The sequence below is a fragment of the Oncorhynchus masou genome, chromosome 10 (genome assembly GCF_036934945.1).
Source record: "Oncorhynchus masou masou isolate Uvic2021 chromosome 10, UVic_Omas_1.1, whole genome shotgun sequence".
In the NCBI taxonomy this organism is placed as follows: Eukaryota; Metazoa; Chordata; class Actinopteri; order Salmoniformes; family Salmonidae; genus Oncorhynchus; species Oncorhynchus masou.
This window is the reverse complement of record NC_088221.1, coordinates 18,332,968-18,353,254: the sequence shown is the minus strand read 5'-3', so window position 1 is coordinate 18,353,254 and position 20,287 is coordinate 18,332,968. Positions and strand designations below refer to the sequence as shown.

Genomic DNA, 20,287 nt, shown 5'->3' with positions numbered 1-20,287 from the left:
CATAGACCGCATTGCATTGTGGATTTTGTAGTTGATGTGCGCTGCAACAGATTTCGAAAATGATTTTCACATTGCTACCAACCTTATTATAACGACAAAATTAAACATTTGTTCACAAAAAAACATTGTGTTATTTAACACTGTAAATTACATGAATTAGTGATTGTGGGTATATTTTTCCTTTAAATTCCATTCAATTCAGAAAGTAAACCAAAATCCAATTCCTAATTTTAAGCTCTTGAAAATAAATAAATACACATTTCTGTGTACTTCCTGAAAACAGTTTGTTGTTGTATATTTACTCAGAAAATACAGTTAAGCTGTAGAAATGCATTAAACATTGTTTTCACTATTTTCACCGCAACGCAGTAGCCGGTAACTTACTGTAAAATTACAGGATTTAAAAAAATAGTTTGTTGCATAAGCACCTCTACAGTATTTTATAAGTTTAAATACAATTTCATTGGAGGCATGCCAAGTTAATTTGCAGGAAGGGTGTATTGCGATTAACAGCGATTGACAGTAAATATATCGCAATACTCTAATACAGTATCCTATTACTGTAGACATTTACCATATAATGACTGTAAAATTGACCACAAAATTAACAGCAATGGATAAGTGTAGTTACATGTTATCATGTGTCATGTGTTATCAATGTGTTTTTGGAACACTTCACGTGATCATGTTTTCAAATGTGTAATTCAATGTGTTATTGCTGTTCAGCTAAATTATGTTCAACTAACATTTTACCCTCATCAATCTAAACACAGTACCCCATAATGACGAAGCAAAAACAGGTTTTTAGACATTTTTGCAATTTTATAAAAAATGTAAAACTGAAATATCACATTTACATAAGTATTCAGACTCTTTACTCAGTACTTTGTTGAAGCACCTTTGGCAGGGATTACAGCCTTGAGTCTTTTTGTTAGAAGCTTGGCACACCTGTATTTGGGGAGTTTCTCCCATTCTTCCCTGCAGATTCTCTCAAGCTCTATCAGGTTGGATGGGGAGAGTTGTTGCATAGCTATTTTCAGGTCTCTTCAGAGATGTCCGGCCTCTGGCTGGGCCACTCAAGGACATTCAGAGACTTGTCCCGTAGCCACTCCTGCGTTGTCTTGGCTGTGTGCTTAGGGTTGTTGTCCCGTTGAACCTCCGCCCAAGTCTGAGGTCCTGAGCTCTCTGGAGCAGGTTTTCATCAAGGATCTCTCTGTACTTTGCTCCATTCATCTTTCTCTCGATCCTGACTAGCTTCTCAGTCCCTGCCACTGAAAAACATTCCCACAGCATGATGCTTGCCACCAACATGCTTCACCGTTGGGATGGTGCCAGGTTTCCTCCAGACGTGATGCTTGGACTTCAGGCCAAAGATTTTAATCTTGGTTTCATCAGAACAAAGAATCTTGTTTTTCATTGTCTAAGAGGCATTTAGGTACTTTTTGGCATACTCCAAGCGGACTGTCATGTGCCTTTTACTGAGGAGTGTCTTTCCGTCTGGCCACTCTACCATAAAGGCCTTGAGTGTATTTTTAACAAAGCTGAGATTTACTTTGAAGTCCAAAGTGTAGAAATCCGTTATGGACACAGACACGGTGGCATAGCAGGAGGATAAGAATGCCGTGACTCATTTTTGTTTGCAGGGCATCACCTGTGAAATCTGATGTGAACATTTTAATCCACATGTGAAGCACATTTGAAGCATTCCAAAAACACATGGTTTCGCATGATTTGTCATGTGAAAATCCACATCATAACAAGATTTGCACACTCTTGTGCATGACATGGAAACGTCACGTAAAATCATGTGTTTTTTCCGTAAGAGTGGAACTAAAGAGGATTCTACCTGGAAACTAAAAGGGTTCTCCTATGGGGACAGCCTAAGGACCCTTTTGGAACCCTTTTGTCAGAGTGTAGCGGCATGTCCTACTCTGAGTTGGTCACCCTTTGACCCTGGATTTAAATATTCTTTGTTGTAAGAATGTGCAGAATGTGCAGAATGTGCAGTACAGATCTGTACTGGTAACGAGTGTAGCTTCTACTCACTTGTTCCCAAGACACATCAGTGCTATAGGATCATGAAAGTGTCTGACAAGACAGTTATTGTTGTTGCTGCTGCAGCTCAGCGACATTTAGCGGGTGAATTTCTCTGCCATGTGCGACATGGGACTGGAGTAAGTATTGCTAATTTAATGATGGTCTTAGCCAAGGACAGAGGCTTTACTGGTGTCATGTCATAATGTCACACTCCTCTGGAGCTCTTGTCATGCACAAACCCTTAGGTCACTAAGGGTAATTCAGACTTAACAAAAGCAGAAGGCTGTTCACTTCTTGTAGGTTGTTTAATGCCGAAGATGCCTTTTTACAGTATTATTTAGTGTCCAACAGCCATGAGAAGCCAGAACAGCTCACTAATTCAGTGGCAATCCTTGAAGGTGGATGATAAATTGAGTGATTCCTGTGCACATCAAGTCCCAGTAGCAGCACGACCCTAAGAAGGTATCCACGGCTGTACTGTTTATTTAGCATTAACAATATGTATTGAAAGGGTGACATTATGATAGGTTTTAATGAAGACCAGGCTTCTGGTTTCTTCATACCACAGTCATCAGCAAGGGCTCCGAACCCAAAGCCAGATCCCTCAGAAATGTAATCACTGTAAATACGATTGAGGCTGATTAATAGCAGGGGGGAGTAGGTCTATGACAGTGGAATACTTAATAGGATTTATTGTGCCATTGGGACTGTATATCTTACATGGTGCTCATGCTCTGAAAATCGGCTGCCAGTGTTTACAACACCACATTGAAGTTGATTGGTGGGCTTTATGTATATTTCCTTGTGTTATATCTCGGTAACATTTAAGTAAATGTTGTGCTGCCTTAAAACACTGATTCAAAATGGAATCTACATGATGAATCAATTAAGTTAGTCTTCTGGATTAAAATTGGTTGAAATGTGACTCATCAATGGTATTGATTGAATATTTTATTAGTGACTTACTGTAGCTATGTAGTTTGCATTATAGTGTTATGAAGCACAGATGTTCATTACCAATGTTAAATCAGATTTATGCATATAATTATTAATTGTTTCCCTTCTTCAATGCTATTTAATAATAGTTGAAAGCTCTTGGAAGTGTGAGTCAAGTGCCAGTGCTACCATCTGCTTCATTGCCCAAGAATGTGGTAGAACAGCACAGGCCAATCCAGACTACAGTTTAGCCAGTTCGGTTAAGATGAGGGCACCTTGGTGTGAGATTCTACAGATTCACATGACCATGGTCAGTGTGGAGTTAAGTACGTACACTGACAAGACTAACAAACTTTAGGTACAGTTTGTCAGGACCCGGTTACGAACCTGGATCTCCAGAGTGAGAAACAGTCACTTAACCAACTTAGCCACGAATAGTCAGCAGAACCCAGAAGATGAGGCAGACACAGCAGTACTTAAGACGGTGTATTTAATAAAGTAAAAAGGAGAAGTCCTTAAATACAAAAATGGCAAATCCAAAAGGTGGTAGGAATAGCACAAAAAAGCCTCAAGAGATACTCAAAAACAAAAACAGAATTCCACAAGAGCATCCACCGGAATCGACAAGAATACACAGAACACTAGGGCTGGGTGCTAACATACAAACACAGAGCACAGAACTGAGGGAAACTAAGGGTTTAAATACAATCAGGGGAAACGAGGGACAGGTGCAAATAATAATGGGGAACAAGGGAAAAAACATAAGGTCAAAAAGCACAATGGGGGCATCTAGTGACCAAAACCCGGAACAACCCTGGCCAAATCCTGACACAGTTGAAGTCGGAAGATTACATACACCTTAGCCAAATACATTTAAACTCAGTTTTTCACAATTATTGACATTTAATCTTAGTAAAAAATTCCCTGTCTTAGGTCAGTTAGGATCACCACTTTATTTTAAGAATGTGAAATGTCAGAATAATAGTAGAGAGAATGATTTTTTTCAGCTTTTATTTCTTTCATCACATTCCCAGTGGGTCAGAAGTTTATATACACTCAAATAGTATTTGGTAGCATTGCCTTTAAATTGTTTAACTTAGGTCCAAAATTTTGGGTAGCCTTCCACAAGCTTCCCACAATAGGTTGGGTGAATTTTGGCCCATTCCTCCTGACAGAGCTGGTGTAACTGAGTCAGGTTTGTAGGCCTCCTTGCTTGCACACGCTGTTTCATTTCTGCCCACCAATGTTCTATGGGATTGAGGTTAGGGCTTTGTGATGGCCACTCCAATACCTTAACTTTGTTGTCCTTAAGTCATTTTGCCACAACTTTGGAAGTATGCTTGGGTTCATTGAAATTTTCTCTCTGTATCAATTGTTGGAAAAATGACTTGTGTCAAGCACAAAGTAGATGTTCTAACCGACTTGCCAAAACTATAGTTTCTTAACAAGAAATTTGTGGAGTGGTTGAAAAACAAGTTTTAATGACTCCAACCTAAGTGTATGTAAACTTCCGACTTCAACTATACATGTCATTTCAGGTCAATAACCACAGTCACGTGTTAGGTCCAAGGTGTCTTAATATGCGACTGTGGTCGTTTGTTCCTGCTGTATCTAAGAGACTTTGGACTGACCCAATAACAACAGTGAAGTCAGATTGACATTGTTTTCCCCGTTGTATGAAACCCTGCACCGCAGCCCCCTACTTACAGCCTGCAGTTCCCTCTTTCTCTCGTTTGATTAGATGTACAGTATGTCCTGTAACCTCTGGTCTTTGTTTAGGACAAAAGAACTGCAGGATGTGAAGCTTTCCATTGGGTTGTTAAAGGTTCAGACCAAGATCTAAGAGTCATTACAATGTCCTCAGATATTCTATTTCTGTAAGGTACATTTATTTGGCTTACGTAATGTCCACTTCACCTAGATGTACCATGCATGTACACTAAATGTGGTCTCTTAAGTGGATGTTCAATGCCCTACGCATCATTGTATAGTTTCCGTATAGAGAGCTCTATTTTAGCAAACCTAATGCAATGGTAAACCTTAACGCTGGCGATACCGCTATAGGTCCGGGGATGGCGTGATACATAAACGTTTCTAAATATGAGTGTCACTGGATCCTCTCATCTCCCGCTCCATGATGGGCATATAACCCATCCATGTAGGCTTTTACGCACATCCAAATCCTAAATGATAACAGGGGCTGGCTAAAATAATGTCAAGTAGCCTACAGAGATGAAAAGGGGATGTCCGTTCACTGTTTTTGCTGCTCCCAAACTTGATATTTTAATCAAGTTTAGGGGATTAAGATTTATTTCAAAGTGATCTCACGAGCCTAACCCTTAATTGTCTTGACTACGCATCGAATGCATTGGGCAGGACAATATAAGTGCCTTAATTGAGAGGAGAGAACGCTTGGTTTTTAATCACATTGAACAAAATTGGGGGGAAATGTTTCTGTTGTATTTATCGTTTTGGTGCAATTTTCACAAGTATGTGGTGCAATTTTCACAAGTATGTGGTGCAATTTCCACAAGTATGTGATACATTTCCACAAGTATGTGGTACATTTTCACAAGTATGTGGTGCAATTTCCACAAGTATGTGATACATTTCCACAAGTATGTGGTACATTTCCACAAGTATGTGATACATTTCCACAAGTATGTGGAACATTTCCACAAGTATGTGATACATTTCCACAAGTATGTGGTACATTTTCACAAGTATGTGGTACATTTTCACAAGTATGTGGTACATTTCCACAAGTATGTGGTATATTTTCACAAGTCTTAGTACAAAACTCAAAACGGATCTTCTAAAGGCAGTTATTTCAAACCTCTAAGCACATTTTCAATTGTATACTAAATACAACACACAAAATCATACAGTCACTTTTACACCAAACTTAATCAGTGTTTCATTGCAATACATGTTCATATAATGTCCATTCACAATGCAATGATCACATTACTTTTGGTATGATTATCTTCTCTTTTGTTAAAATACATTTGACTATTACGTAATCCGACTGCTCTTAATTCATGATCACCTAACCATTTGGTACACCTATAGATTTTACATAAGGATGCCCTGAAGCCCAAGGCAAAAAAACTAAAACATAGACTCTTGGAATTATCTCGCTTGAATGACTTAGTATCTCGTTTCAACGAAAGCATTTTTACTAAGTCGAGACACTAAATTGACCGTATTACCGCCACACCAGCGGTCACGAGTCATGACGGCAGTCAAATTCAAAGGCTTCTCCAAGCTCTGATGCTGCTGATGGTCATCAGTAGTGATGGATTCTGGGTCTTGTCTCCTGAACTTGGAATAGTGTTAATTATCAGCTATCCTATTGAAATATTGAGTGCTATGGTCTAGAGGGTCTACACCAGAAGTTAATGATTATCTGTAGGAGGAATGTATATGATAGAGGCAATGAAGCTTGGAATGTACTGAGTGCAGGGAATACGATATGTTGGCAGGCACTGATAAGGGTGGAGAGCTGTGGATTAGTGAGAAGCGGGGTCGAGTTCAGGTCACATTAAGGGAGAAGGAACAGTTTGTTGCCTAGTAATAAAGATGCAATGTTTAGAGAGATGGAGACTCCACCCACATTGGGGTATATATATATATTACCACTTGTGTGAATATCTTTTGTCTGTTGCAGCTATATTGACCCAATGTGTGAATAAACTTGGTTTATGCTTTTCTGACTTTTAATAGGTTAATTTAAAACCTAACAGTAGACTACCAAAGTTGCTAACTGCCTTGTATTCAGGACTCTATTGTCACTCTAATCACCCTGACATCAATGCAAATGTGATCGAAAATCTAATCAAACATATTTAATTATAATTATTATATTCAGCCCAAGGGCATTGGCTGCATTTGGCTGCAAAATGCATGGATTCTTTTGGGGGCATTATGGCCACACAAAGGGGATTCAGCTGGGACATTTGAGGCATTATCAAATGCTTGTAAAATTGTGAATGAGAGACTGATCAAGTGTGTACAGCCTGCGCAGAAAAAACAAAGCAGAGCTCATGCCTTTCATGAGTTTTTTCAAATCATTATTAGAATCGCATCATGCAGCCTTAGAATATATAAAATATTTAAATATCCTATTAAGCATATAGATGTACCTGTTTCTTTGTTAACCGCTCAACACAGAGTAGCCGCATGTGCGCACTCCCTCAAATTGTTTGGAGAACATATTATTTACATTTCATTCAGCTACAGTGCCTTTCGAAAGTATTCGGCCCCCTTGAACTTTGTGACCTTTTGCCACATTTCAGGCTTCAAACATAAAGATATAAAACTGTATTTTTTTGTGAAGAATCAACAACAAGTGGGACACAATCATGAAGTGGAATGACATTTATTGGATATTTTAAACTTTTTTAACAAATCAAAAACTGAAAAATTGGGCGTGCAAAATTATTAAGTTAATACTTTGTAGCGCCACCTTTTGCTGCGATTACAGCTGTAAGTCGCTTGGGGTATGTCTCTATCAGTTTTGCACATCGAGAGACTGACATTTTTTCCCATTCCTCCTTGCAATACAGCTCGAGCTCAGTGAGGTGGGATGGAGAGCATTTGTGAACAGCAGTTTTCAGTTCTTTCCACAGATTCTCGATTGGATTCAGGTCTGGACTTTGACTTGGCCATTCTAACACCTGGATATGTTTATTTTTGAACCATTCCATTGTAGATTTTGCTTTATGTTTTGGATCATTGTCTTGTTGGAAGACAAATCTCCGTCCCAGTCTCAGGTCTTTTGCAGACTCCATCAGGTTTTCTTCCAGAATGGTCCTGTATTTGGCTCCATCCATCTTCCCATCAATTTTAACCATCTTCCCTGTCCCTGCTGAAGAAAAGCAGGCCCAAACCATGATGCTGCCACCACCATGTTTGACAGTGGGGATGGTGTGTTGTGGTTGATGAGCTGTGTTGCTTTTACGCCAAACATAACGTTTTGCATTGTTGCCAAAAAGTTCAATTTTGGTTTCATCTGACCAGAGCACATTCTTCCACATGTTTGGTGTGTCTCCCAGGTGGCTTGTGGCAAACTTTAAACGGCACTTTTTATGGATATCTTTAAGAAATGGCTTTCTTCTTGCCACTCTTCCATAAAGGCCAGGTTTGTGCAATATACGACTGATTTTTGTCCTATGGACAGAGTCTCCCACCTCAGCTGTAGATCTCTGCAGTTCACCCAGAGTGATCATGGGCCTCTTGGCTGCATCTCTGATCAGTCTTCTCCTAGATGAGCTGAAAGTTTAGAGGGACGGCCAAGTTTTGGTAGATTTGCAGTGGTCTGATACTCCTTCCATTTCAATATTATCGCTTGCACAGTGCTCCTTGGGATGTTTAAAGCTTGGGAAATCTTTTTGTATCCAAATCCGGCTTTAAACTTTTTCACAACAGTATCTCGGACCTGCCTGGTGTGTTCCTTGTTCTTCATGATGCTCTCTGCGCTTTTAACGGACCTCTGAGACTATCACAGTGCAGGTGCATTTATACGGAGACTTGATTACACACAGGGGGATTGTATTTGTCATCATTAGTCATTTAGGTCAACATTGGATCATTCAGAGATCCTCACTGAACTTCTGGAGAGAGTTTGCTGCACTGAAAGTAAAGGGGCTGAATAAATTTGCACGCCCAATTTTTCAGTTTTTGATTTGTTAAAAAAGTTTGAAATATCCAATAAATGTCGTTCCACTTCATGATTGTGTCCCACATGTTGTTGATTCTTCACAAAAAAATACAGTTTTATATCTTTATGTTTGAAGCCTGAAATGTGGCAAAAGGTCGCAAAGTTCAAGGGGGCCGAATACTTTCGCAAGGCACTGTATGTTCCAAAGGTCTGCATCAGTGGCTTGTAGGTTATGCTTGGAAGCCAGGAGATGCTAAATGTGTTTATGTTAATTACGGTCAATTACCGTGAGACCGGCAGTTATTTGCTTGACAATCACCGGCTGGCAAAATTCAATGACCGCCACAGTCCTTGTATTTCAAGCAAGATACTAAGTCGTTTGAACGACTTATTATCTCTCTAGCTTAAATCGAGCAGATTTAAAAAATGGTATCGGCCTTCTTTCCCGCGCAAATTTCGCTCTACTGCTTAACCATTTTTCATTTCCTTTATCACCATTCTTGTAATTAGGCCTATTCAGCTGTTATTATTTAGCCTACCCCACTCACAGTAGCCTATATCGAGTTTGTATTCTACTTTCTAACATTAGGATATGTGTATTAACGGGTCTTTTAGGTAGACAATACATAGGCTCCTGTCAAAAGTATTTTAGTTTTTCTTATTATAAATCCATTTAATTAAGATAAAATATAATGAATAAATTGTAAATAATTAAGGCCTGTATGAGCTTTCTTTCATAAATAAAATGGAATAAATCCTCTGAAACTGCAAGTGATTTGCACACAGAAACAAGCACCAACAAGTTTCACATGTGCATTGAGTGTTTGTAATGATGTGCACTGAGAGCCGGGAAGCAAGTTCAGGGAGAGAGTGTTTTAATAAGTAAATACAACATAAAATGAAACAAAACAAGAAACACGAACAACACACAGACTTAACACTGGAACGGAAATAATAACACATGGGGAAGGGACCAAAGGGAGTGACATATATAGGGAAGGTTATCTGGGGAGCGATGGATGTCCAGGTGAGTGTGATAACGTGCAGGTGCGCGTAACAATGGTGACAGGTGCGCGTAACAATGGTGACAGGTGCGCGTAACAATGGTGACAGGTGCGCGTAGCAATGGTGACAGGTGTGCGTAACAATGGTGACAGGTGCGCGTAACAATGGTGACAGGTGTGCGGAGAGGGATCACACATGACAGTGTGGGAAATGCGCTCTACAAATGACATTTTTATCAATATTATAAAGACAGAACAAAACATGTAAAAGCTTAATTACATAAGGGAATATTAGTGTGAATATACCCATACTATAAACAAGAGAAAGGACAATGGAAAATATTTGAAATGCCTAAAATTTACAAATACATTGAGATGAAGCTCCCCTCGTGGGGATGCTATTTCTCAAAAATGTATTACACTGAAGTAGGGACCGGCACAGAGTCCAGTAGGACAGTGTCACAAGGCTACATAGTAATAGGCACTTCACTACTGCTGGAGGGAACACACAGCCATCCTTTATTGTGAGCTAGAATTAAACGTTAAATTAAATGTGTTCCACACAAGAGGCAAACAAATGGTTCTCCATCAATAGAATCATTGTAGGGAGGTAACATGATATCATATGGGAATTGCTTAGACCGCACTTACCAGTAGGACTAGTTATCTCACGCACTCTGGCAGATTAGAAGCCTATGTGAGTGCTTTAACAGTAGCCTTAATGTACAGTTTAAGTATCCATCACGATAAATGAATGAACTTCAGAGATAATAGGCTGGTCAATGCTGTGAACAATATCCTTTTATTAGCTTGCCAGAATCAACTACAAAAAGAGGTTTGTGATAGGCCTTCCGTTGAAAAGTTTAATTTGTTATAGCCTTCACAATAACACAATAACACAGTTCACAATAACAGGAAAAAATAGATGTAACCACTGAAAAAGTGAAGAGATAGTAAGTTTTCATGTTGACACTTTAATAATTGAAGTGTTGGATAATGGTTTACTGAAACATTAGGAAGCAATCGGATTATCCATACAATGACAAGCTATTAATTTGATTTTAAGGTGAAGCCAGACCAGCGAATCGAGTTTTGCATGGTCCGAGAGTCTTTAGGTGCCTTTTGGCAAACTCTAAGCAGGATGTCACGTGCCTTTTACTGAGGAGTGACTTATGTCTGGCCACTCTACCATAAAGGCCTGATTGATGGAGTGCTGCAGAGATGGTTGTCCTTCTGGAACGTTCTACCATCTCTACAGAGGAACTCTCTGCGCCCATTGCTCAGTTTGACTGGACGGCCAGCTCTGGGAAGAGTCTTGATGGTTCCAAACTTCTTCCATTTAACAATGTAAGGCAGGTAAATTACCAATCCTGGCGTTAGGGCTAGAAAATAGAAGAGCTCTGGCTTTAACAGGTCAAAATTGCAAACGAGAATGCATTTGACAATTGCGCTTGCTTAACGCAACCCGAAAATAGAGCCCAGAGTGTAGAATGCAAATAATCAACAAGCTGGTTCAATCATTGATGAACCCCATGGAATCCAAAGAGGGCGATACCTATGTAATTTTGCATGGTGGTACACTCAAATGAAGTAACAATTGTATTAAAATGCATTTAATGTCCCAATACACTACAAAAATCTCACATGCTTAGATGATTAAGCCCATGATCGTTAAACTATCCACAAATGTATACATTTTAGGATCACTATTGGAATAGTCTCATCCCCCAGTTAGCTCTATGTGGTAGCAATTACCGTGTGGACGAGGTTGCTATGGCATTACAATCTCTTCAAAAAGCACAGAATTGTCAACACTATCCAAGCACAGTGATTTGGCACATGATTACTATTTAATTATTTGGATGCTAACTTACTCAACAAGACATTCTCACTTCTCCTCACATTATTACTGGCCTCATTACTGCCTTTCTTAGAGAGAGAATACAGTATGGAAAGGATTTATACCAGCAGATGTAGGACCTTAATTTGAGCCAGGTTGCTACAGCAGGAAAAATATTCCCTGCAGCAACAGGAAATGTGAAGTATTATGTGTATTAAAATGAATTGACATTTTTTTTTGTAGCGGTTGATTCATTTTCCGTAAGGGAAAATCAAATCTTATATTAGTAAGTGGAAATGACAAACTTCAGAAGCCTTTCTAAACCTCAAATACACTACAAGTTTTAAATGTCCCGCAGTTCCGCTGCAACAAGGTGATCAAATTAAGGTCCTACAGTTCAGTGTAAATGGGCTGAGTGAGACAGCTCGCTACAGAACATTGATGTTGTTATTTGTCGAGAGAACCTTTTCTAAATATAGACCGCACGGCGGCAGCTTCTTGAGGAGATGCAAACGTGACGGAGGAGAAGGAACACTCATCAGTCACAATCAGGGAGTGAATCCTCAATGGGGATCCTGCTGTTTTGGCTTCAGATGAGTGTGTTGCGCTCAGTAGCTCATCACAATGTATTAGCTTGGGCTGGCTGTGTCTGGTCTGAGGTCTCATTAAATGTAACAATCACCTCACTCTTATTCACCCCAGGTCTAAAGATAGACTAGATGATCTCTCAATAGAGGAGATTAGATTAGAGACACATGAGGCAGCGAAGCTCAAATGAACATAGATAATAAGATATAGAGAGGAAGTTGTGACCCTTTGTTGTTTCTGAGGGACTACCCTTTGTAAACGAGAGCTGCTTTAGCTCTGTTTACAAATACAATTTGATCTGATGGCTTTGGGCGTCGGAGCCTTAAATTAATTACTGTTTCATGTGGCTGTGGACATTCTCTGTTTACCCACATCCCCAGCATTAGTTACGGATGCTTTTGGGTTCATTTAGGTTGATTTTATGATATCATGTTGCTTTGTAATTGAATTGCCCCAGGCAGGTACAGTATGGAACTTGTAGCACCCTATGAGAAACTGTGAAAAGGTTGTATGTTGATGTAATCAATGCCATTTTTTTTAAACTCAGATTATTGTGGACCCCACATGAATGACTGTACATCAGACTGTGTTTCTCCGTCCGTGTATATTGCTGTTTTCTGTGAAGACGGCTGTTGTGGATTACTTCAGGAGACGCTCTCTTCCCCCATCAATGATATCAAAGCGCAGTTGAATATCAAGGTGTTGCTCAGTGCTGATATCTGGTGGTCACTAGCTTTCTTTTGCCCGTCTCATGTCCTGAACTCACCTGACCCTTTGCAATACAAAATTCTGAAATAAGTTATAGGAGTTGTTTTCATCTCTTATAAAGAAATATATGAATCTAGCCTTTGTGTTAGATTAATTAGCCACATCAAAACACGTCTGCAAGTTGTATTTCATTTCGTTAATCAAATGCTTAGAAGACATTTATATTCATTGCATAGATTCCTTTCCCTGTATTGCCGTCTGCACAGTCAGTATTAGAGAGTCCACTAGAGGGAGACATTGACCACACGTTACAGTAACACAGATGATCTGCCAAAACAAATCTATACATTTTGTGTTTTCATTCGTAGAGCATTTGTCTCATTTCTTTAAGAATTACTGACATCTTCAATTAAATGACGTGTCATCGGGAGAAGAGGTTTCCAATTAATATTGCTTGTCATAATATAGAGCGGCCATTTTTATTTAAAAAAATGTTTTCTTTGTCTCTTAACTGAAATTAATTTCACCTGCCAATTTTTATAAGCTACTATATTTAAGCCTTTGTCTGGGCATAAATGTATCCATAACTGCTATAGGGGTCTACCATCCTCCCTCAGCTAACCTTTGTGCACTTGAGGGGTTAACTCGTTTGTTGTCTTCTTTTTTCTTAATCAGAAGTTATTATCCTGGGTGACCTAAATTATGATTTGGAAATACAGGCTTCAGACAATCTAAAATACATCTAATGATCTAAACCTAACCCAGCTGGTGACTAAGACTACACAGCTCAACCCTAAAAGTCTTTCAAAGTCAATTCTAATTGATCTTATTTTAACGAATACACCACAACAATATATTTCTACTGGTGTCTTCGCCAAAGACGTTAATGACCATTGCCCAGTAGTTTGTGTTAGAGATGTGAGAATACAAAAATCGAAACCTTGTGTCATCACTAAGAGAACTTTAAAAACTTCAGTGAACAGGCTTTTTTACATGATCTTTATTTTAGTGACCTTGATTGTATTTCAGCTCTTTCTGAACCTGATTTTGTAAGGATCGACACTGGTAGAGACGAGAAGCAGGTACAGGGAGTATACATTTAATAGCATCTGGCAGCGTCTGGCCATGAACACATAATGCCATTGATGCTGACACAGGGAACAAACAGGGGAGTAGACACTTATAGAAGGGGTCATCGATAAGTTAATGGAGTCCAGGTGAGTCCAATATTGTGCAGCTACGCGTAATGATGGTGACAGGTGTGCGTAGTGAAGGGAAGCCTTGCCTTCTTGAGTGCCAGAGAGGGAGAGCGGGAGCAGGCGTGACAGATATAGCTTTGAGACCTTTTTTAGCTGTCTTCAATACTATTGTGGATAATCATGCTCCCTTCAAAAAATGAGGGGTTACATGTAGATTGAATGCCTGGTACACTCTGGAATTATCAGAAGTCATTCATTAAAGAGATGATGCTTGGGTCAAGGGCAGGAACACAGGCTTGGGCTCAGACCTGCAAGCTTTTAAGCAACTGAGGAATCATTGTGTTAAAGAAATCAGACAAGTTACCTCTGATTATTATGTAACCACTCTTTCGGATTGTAATGAGAACCCGGCTAAATTATGGAAAACTGTCAAATCCCTGAAGGGTTCTACTTCCTCCTCTGACACAACAAATTAATTCAGACACTGGCCTCATTTTGGAAAAAAATTGATGATGCATTTAATCACCATTTTATTTCAGCGGGTATTCTCTTTGAATGAACTTCACAATGATACTGGTCTAGATGCTGATAAGGGAAACTTGCTGAATGATCAGAGAAATTATAATCAAAGCTTTTCTTTTCGACTATTTACAGAAAAATAAGTCCTGGATGCTTTGCTTGCAATAGACATGAAATCCACAGGGGCAGACCAATTGGATCCTGTTTTGCTTAAGTGTGCAGCGCCTATCATCGTTGGCTCAGTAACCCACATTTTTTATCGAACATTATCAGGAAATATTCTAAAAGAAATGAAATCACCTCTTGTGCTGCCATTCCATTAGTGGTGATCTTAACCTTTCCCCACTTTTGTTCCAGACATCTCTAATGCATGAGTTGTTTTATGTGCGTGATGTCAGAATGCACTCACTGTTCACAACTGTGATAGTTACGCAACCGGACAGGTAACCTGGGCTGCCCTCAAACCAAGGCACACTGTCTGCTAATTATCTATAGGCTATGTTTCAACTCGTCAATTTCAAGTGATTTTCTAACAAGTTTTATTTTCTAACAACAGTTTGAATTGAGGTGTGTTCTGCCTCCTCATTAATCCACATAAGAAGTAGCACATTTCACTGTTGCAGACATTTATGTTTGAAGCTTTACTGAGCCGGACAAACTTGTCTCTTCAAGGAGAGCCCAAGCACTTCCCCAGTGTTTCGCCAGATCAGGTATGATGACATTGCGCACCTAAAGTCAAAACAGGCCTTGCACAAACTTTTCCCCCTGGCACATTTTCTGGCTTACGCTCACATTTCTGGCTTACGCTCACATTGCCTGCATTGTTGTTTTCCTTACAAATAATAACTTTGGTCATGTGTGCATTCCCTTCAAAGTAAGTGCCCTTTTTTCTGTATATCCTGTCATTTCTACTGTAGCATACTGTGTATGTATGTATGTATGTATGTATGTATGTATGTATGTATGTATGTATGTATGTATGTATGTATGTATGTATGTATGTATGTATGTATGTATGTATATATGTATATATGTATGTATGTATGTATGTATGTATGTATGTATGTATGTATGTATGTATGTATGTATGTATGTATGTATGTATGTATGTATGGAGAATAATGTATTTACTGTTTATTCACACGTTTTCAAGTATGTGGTGACAAATCATTCATTCCGATTCTTGCATAGATTGTAATGGACACATGATGTGTGTAAAATACTTTTTTTGAAGGTTGTACTGATTATGATGAACTAATGCTCAGCTATTTGCCAGCTAAGTGTGGCGCCATGTTTGTTGACATCATACAATGCATTCTGGTTATCATGTAAGCGTTTGTCAGACCAAAGATGTTATAAAAAGGGATAGTTCAAGCGACTGACTTGGGGATTCTATTGGGGGGTTATAGGTAGTACACATGAGGACATATTTCTCTTTTGAGATCATTTCCTTATTAATGTTAATCGCTAGTTAGCTGGTTAACTAGCTATCTAATAAATGTACTGAGTCAAAGCAAATTTTGCTAGCTATACAGCCTGATAGCAGTGATGGTCTAGGCCTAAATCACTATGTTGTTTGTGCAACAGTATCTTCTAAATCAAAGAGGAATATGCAAATATGAATATGTTAGCTACATGAAGTAGCTAAGAGAACATTTAATGTAGCCAAAGATGATAGGGTCCCCTAGGAAACACTGATAAACACTTTGGTTCCAACCCATCATAATAACTCCTCCCTGGAATTTTAATTTGTTGCCATGTCAAACAGCACTTTATTCAAAGTGCCCACTATTATCTTCTAACTATAGAATTAGAATAGTCATCATTTTTGATTCCAACAGTTCACCCAAGTGTTTTGATCTAAATCTCGAGTCAAATCGCAAAAGCAAATATTTGGTAAAAAAATAAGACCTAGATTTTGTTGCCCATATCATGCAGCCCTACGTGGCAGTTTGGAAATGATCTCAAATGACTGCGGGAAGTTATGAAAATGTGGAAAATCATTTTGGGTTGAAGTTTAATTGAACAGTATAAAACAATCAGAATAGAGAGAGACCCATTGATATCACTTAGTGTGTATGTGTCACGCACTACTCATGAAGCAAATGTTGAACTTTTATTATTAAAAAACATCAACATCGTCAAATACCGTCATACCGTCAAAAATGTGAAAAATACAACGATGATACATTTTGGCCATTTTTGTTTTAGTAAAAGCTGCTGAAGATGTCAGCATGGCAAAGTAATAACAAACATGTCCATTAATCTTCTACCTATAGAGGCTACTGTAGGGTACTACATCACATCTGGTGTGTACATTTATCTGCATGTGCCTCACACAGTTGTGCTCACACTGCAACAGCATGTTTTCTTGCAGGACAGCCACATTCCTGCCATCAAAACCTCCTCTTACCAAAAATATCTCCATTGACACGTGAGTAGATTTCACTGACAACACGTCGATAGTGGAATTTACATAAGTGATTGAATGATGTCGAGGTATGGTCTCTAGTATAAATACATTTTATCACAGTGGGACAAGTTGATACATTTTGATCAGAAAATATGTATGGTGAAGGATGGCATGCTTCAGATGCGTATAAACATACATGTATGACTCTTTACTGGGAATTTTGACAGTGTTTATTACTGCCTCATTAACCACTGAGTTGTTCAACTTTCAGAGAGAGAGAGAGAGAGAGAGAGAAATGAAGAGAGAGAGAGAGAGGGAGAGGGAGAGAGGGAGAGGGAGAGAGGGAGAGAGAGAGAGAGAGAGAGGGAGAGGGAGAGGGAGAGGGAGGGAGAGGGAGAGAGGGAGAGAGAGAGAGAGAGAGAGGGAGAGGGAGAGGGAGAGGGAGAGGGAGAGGGAGAGGGAGAGAGAGAGAGGGAGAGGGAGAGGGAGAGAGGGAGAGAGGGAGAGAGAGAGAGAGAGAGAGAGAGAGAGAGAGAGAGAGAAATGAAGAGAGAGAGAGAGAGAGAGAGAGAGAGAGAGAGAGACAGAGCACCTCTAGCTGCCCACATAATCATCATTATTCAAGGACCTCAGCTACACCACAGGAGACACGCAATTGAGAGTTAAACAAAATTGGTTCTAAAAGTAAAACTAAGGGCAAACGAAGCAAACTCTTCTGAAATTAAACTCCACAAACTTTGCTCTGTGTTGCGGGCTGCTCTATGTATTCTGATCATGGGGGACCTCCTACCCTTCGACAGGCACATCTCCTACCTTGTGAGTATTGCGCGGCCCTTATCTTCTAATCAGCGCTGTAGTAGACTATTTGTTGAATTTGCCACACTTAGTGTTGGCTATGTTCAGCCAAGACATTGATAACTTTCTGATTTTGTGTAGAAAATGGTGGTTTAATATGTTGTTGAGAATAACTGAAATGTGCAAATCATGTTAAAAAGTAATGCTGCTCACGTGGAATGTCATTACTTCAGTGTTATGTCCTTGAAATCATCCCAAATAAAATGGCATGGGATCCCATCGATCCATAGTTTGTTTTATTGGGGTCCACCCTTTAATGGTTGGCTACATGCCCGTTTTACAGTGTAGCTTTAAAGTGAAATCTCATCAAATCCATTACTGCTCAGAAATGAACAGGTAGGCAATAGCCAAACTGTGAAGGGGTTAGTATGAATTTGACAGTAGCTTACAGGCAGCTCGGCGACAAGCAAAATGTATTTCATATTACAGTACACTTACTGCAATATAAATACGATTTCAAAGCAAGTACTGTGTATGACACACAGTATAATACTGTACAATTTAAATTAAATCAAATTGTATTTGTCACATGCACCAAATACAACTTTGAAATGCTTACTTACAAGCCCTTGACCAATAATGCAGTTTTAAGAAAAATAAGAGTTCAGAAATAATTTGTGCAGGGGTACAGGCCGGTACTGAGTCAATGTGCAGGGGTACAGGCCGATACTGAGTCAATGTGCAGGGGTACAGGGCGGTACTGAGTCAATGTGCAGGGGTACAGGCCGGTACTGAGTCAATGTGCAGGGGTACAGGCCGATACTGAGTCAATGTGCAGGGATACAGGTTAGTTGAGGTAATTGAGGTAATATGTACTGTATATAATATATGATATTGTGCTTAAAAGCAGGAAGTACCGTATGAAGTATGATAAAATGTCCTAGAATCAACTTCTGAAAACAAGACATGTACGCGACCTTGTGTTTCACATCATTATTCAAAAAACATTTGTTGTGAAGTGCAATAATAGTAGTCATTGTTTTTGTTGACAATGTCTACAGAACATCCTAAGGTATTTTTTTTCTCCAAAATAAATGTCAATGTAGTTAAGATAGGTGCAACTGAAACTGCCATTACTATTGGTCATTTGTAATCTATTTCCAAACTAGGAATAACCAATTATGGGTGTCTTTCCCCTCATTCTAGATACAATAAGTGGTTGCTGTGTGTGCAGGTTGTGAGCTTCCCAGACATCAGAAAGTCAATGAATAATCAACAACCCCAAACTCACCTCGGCATGCAGTCATGAATATTGATCAGCATGCAGAATCCTGACTGGTTCAGATCGGAGAGATAACTGGCTCTCTTCCACTTTTTTAGGTAATGCTGTGCTTGTAGAGGTTTTGGAAAATGTGCACCAGCGTTTGTTTTAGTTATTTGTTCCTAAAATTAGTCTAGTCCCAGTTTGAAGTGTTTGTGGAGAACACAACTCGTAAAATGCTCCATTGAAGACTTCCTGAACAGAGAGGAATATTCATCATCTATCGGATCTAGTTCAAATGGGGTTGATGGATGTATTCTGGGTGCTCAATCTCACTATTTTGTGTTTACCTTGCTCATTGTATTCCACTGAATGATATCTTATGTTTTCTCTTTTAAAAGAAATCAGCACATTGGTAAGGAACCACTGAATGACATGTCACTTGTGTAAACGCTCTCATTTAGGCTACAGTATTACAGTATACAATGAAGTTATATTTATTGAATGCAAATTCATACTATTTTAGGTTATAAAGTCTATTGACGCACATGTGCCCCAATCTATACTCAAACAAAAATGTAAACGCAACATATGACAATTTCAAAGACTTTACTGAGTTAATCTATGGATTTCACATGACTGGGAATACAGATATGCATCTGTTGGTCACAGATACCGTAAAAAAAAAAAAGTAGGGGCCGAGATCAAAAAAACTGTCAGTATCTGGTGTGACCACCATTTGCCTCATGCAGCGCGACACATCTCCTTCGCATAGAGTTCATCAGGCTGTTGATTGTAGGCTGTGGAATGTTGTCCCACTACTCTTCAATGGGTGTGCGAAGTTGCTGGATATCGGCGGGAACCGAAACATGTTATCGTACAGGTCGATCCAGAGCATCCCAAACATGCTAAATGGGTGAAATGTCTGGTGACTATGCAGGCCATGGAAGAACTGGGACATTTTCAGCTTCCAGGAATTGTGTACAGATCCTTGCGACATGGGGCCGTGCATTATCATGCTGAAACATGAGGTGATGGCGGTGGATGAATGGCACGACAATGGGCCTCAGGATTACGTCACGGGATCTCTGCGTATTCAAATTGGCATTGATAAAATGCAGTTGTGTTCTTTGTCCGTAGCTTATGCCTGCCCATACCATAGCACCACCACCACCATGGGGCACTCTGTTCACAATGTTGACATCAGGAAACGACTTGCCACACGATGCCATACACGCTGTCTGACATCTATCCGTGAAGGGCACACTCCTCCAGCAATACCAGTGGTCATCAAAGTTGAGCATTTGCCCAGCGAATTTAATTAC

The 20,287-nt window shown here is 39.4% G+C and overlaps 1 protein-coding gene across 1 annotated transcript in view; it reads left to right on the top strand.

Moving 5' to 3' along the window:
- Positions 1-17,438: 17,438 nt before the first annotated feature.
- LOC135547270 (rho GTPase-activating protein 6-like) overlaps positions 17,439-20,287 on the top strand; it is a 35,913-nt gene continuing 33,064 nt past the window's right edge. The window contains exon 1 of the mRNA XM_064976092.1: positions 17,439-17,722. Within this exon, the coding sequence (XP_064832164.1) occupies positions 17,681-17,722 (42 nt within the window). The 5' untranslated portion in view covers positions 17,439-17,680. The remainder of the gene's footprint in view (positions 17,723-20,287) is intronic.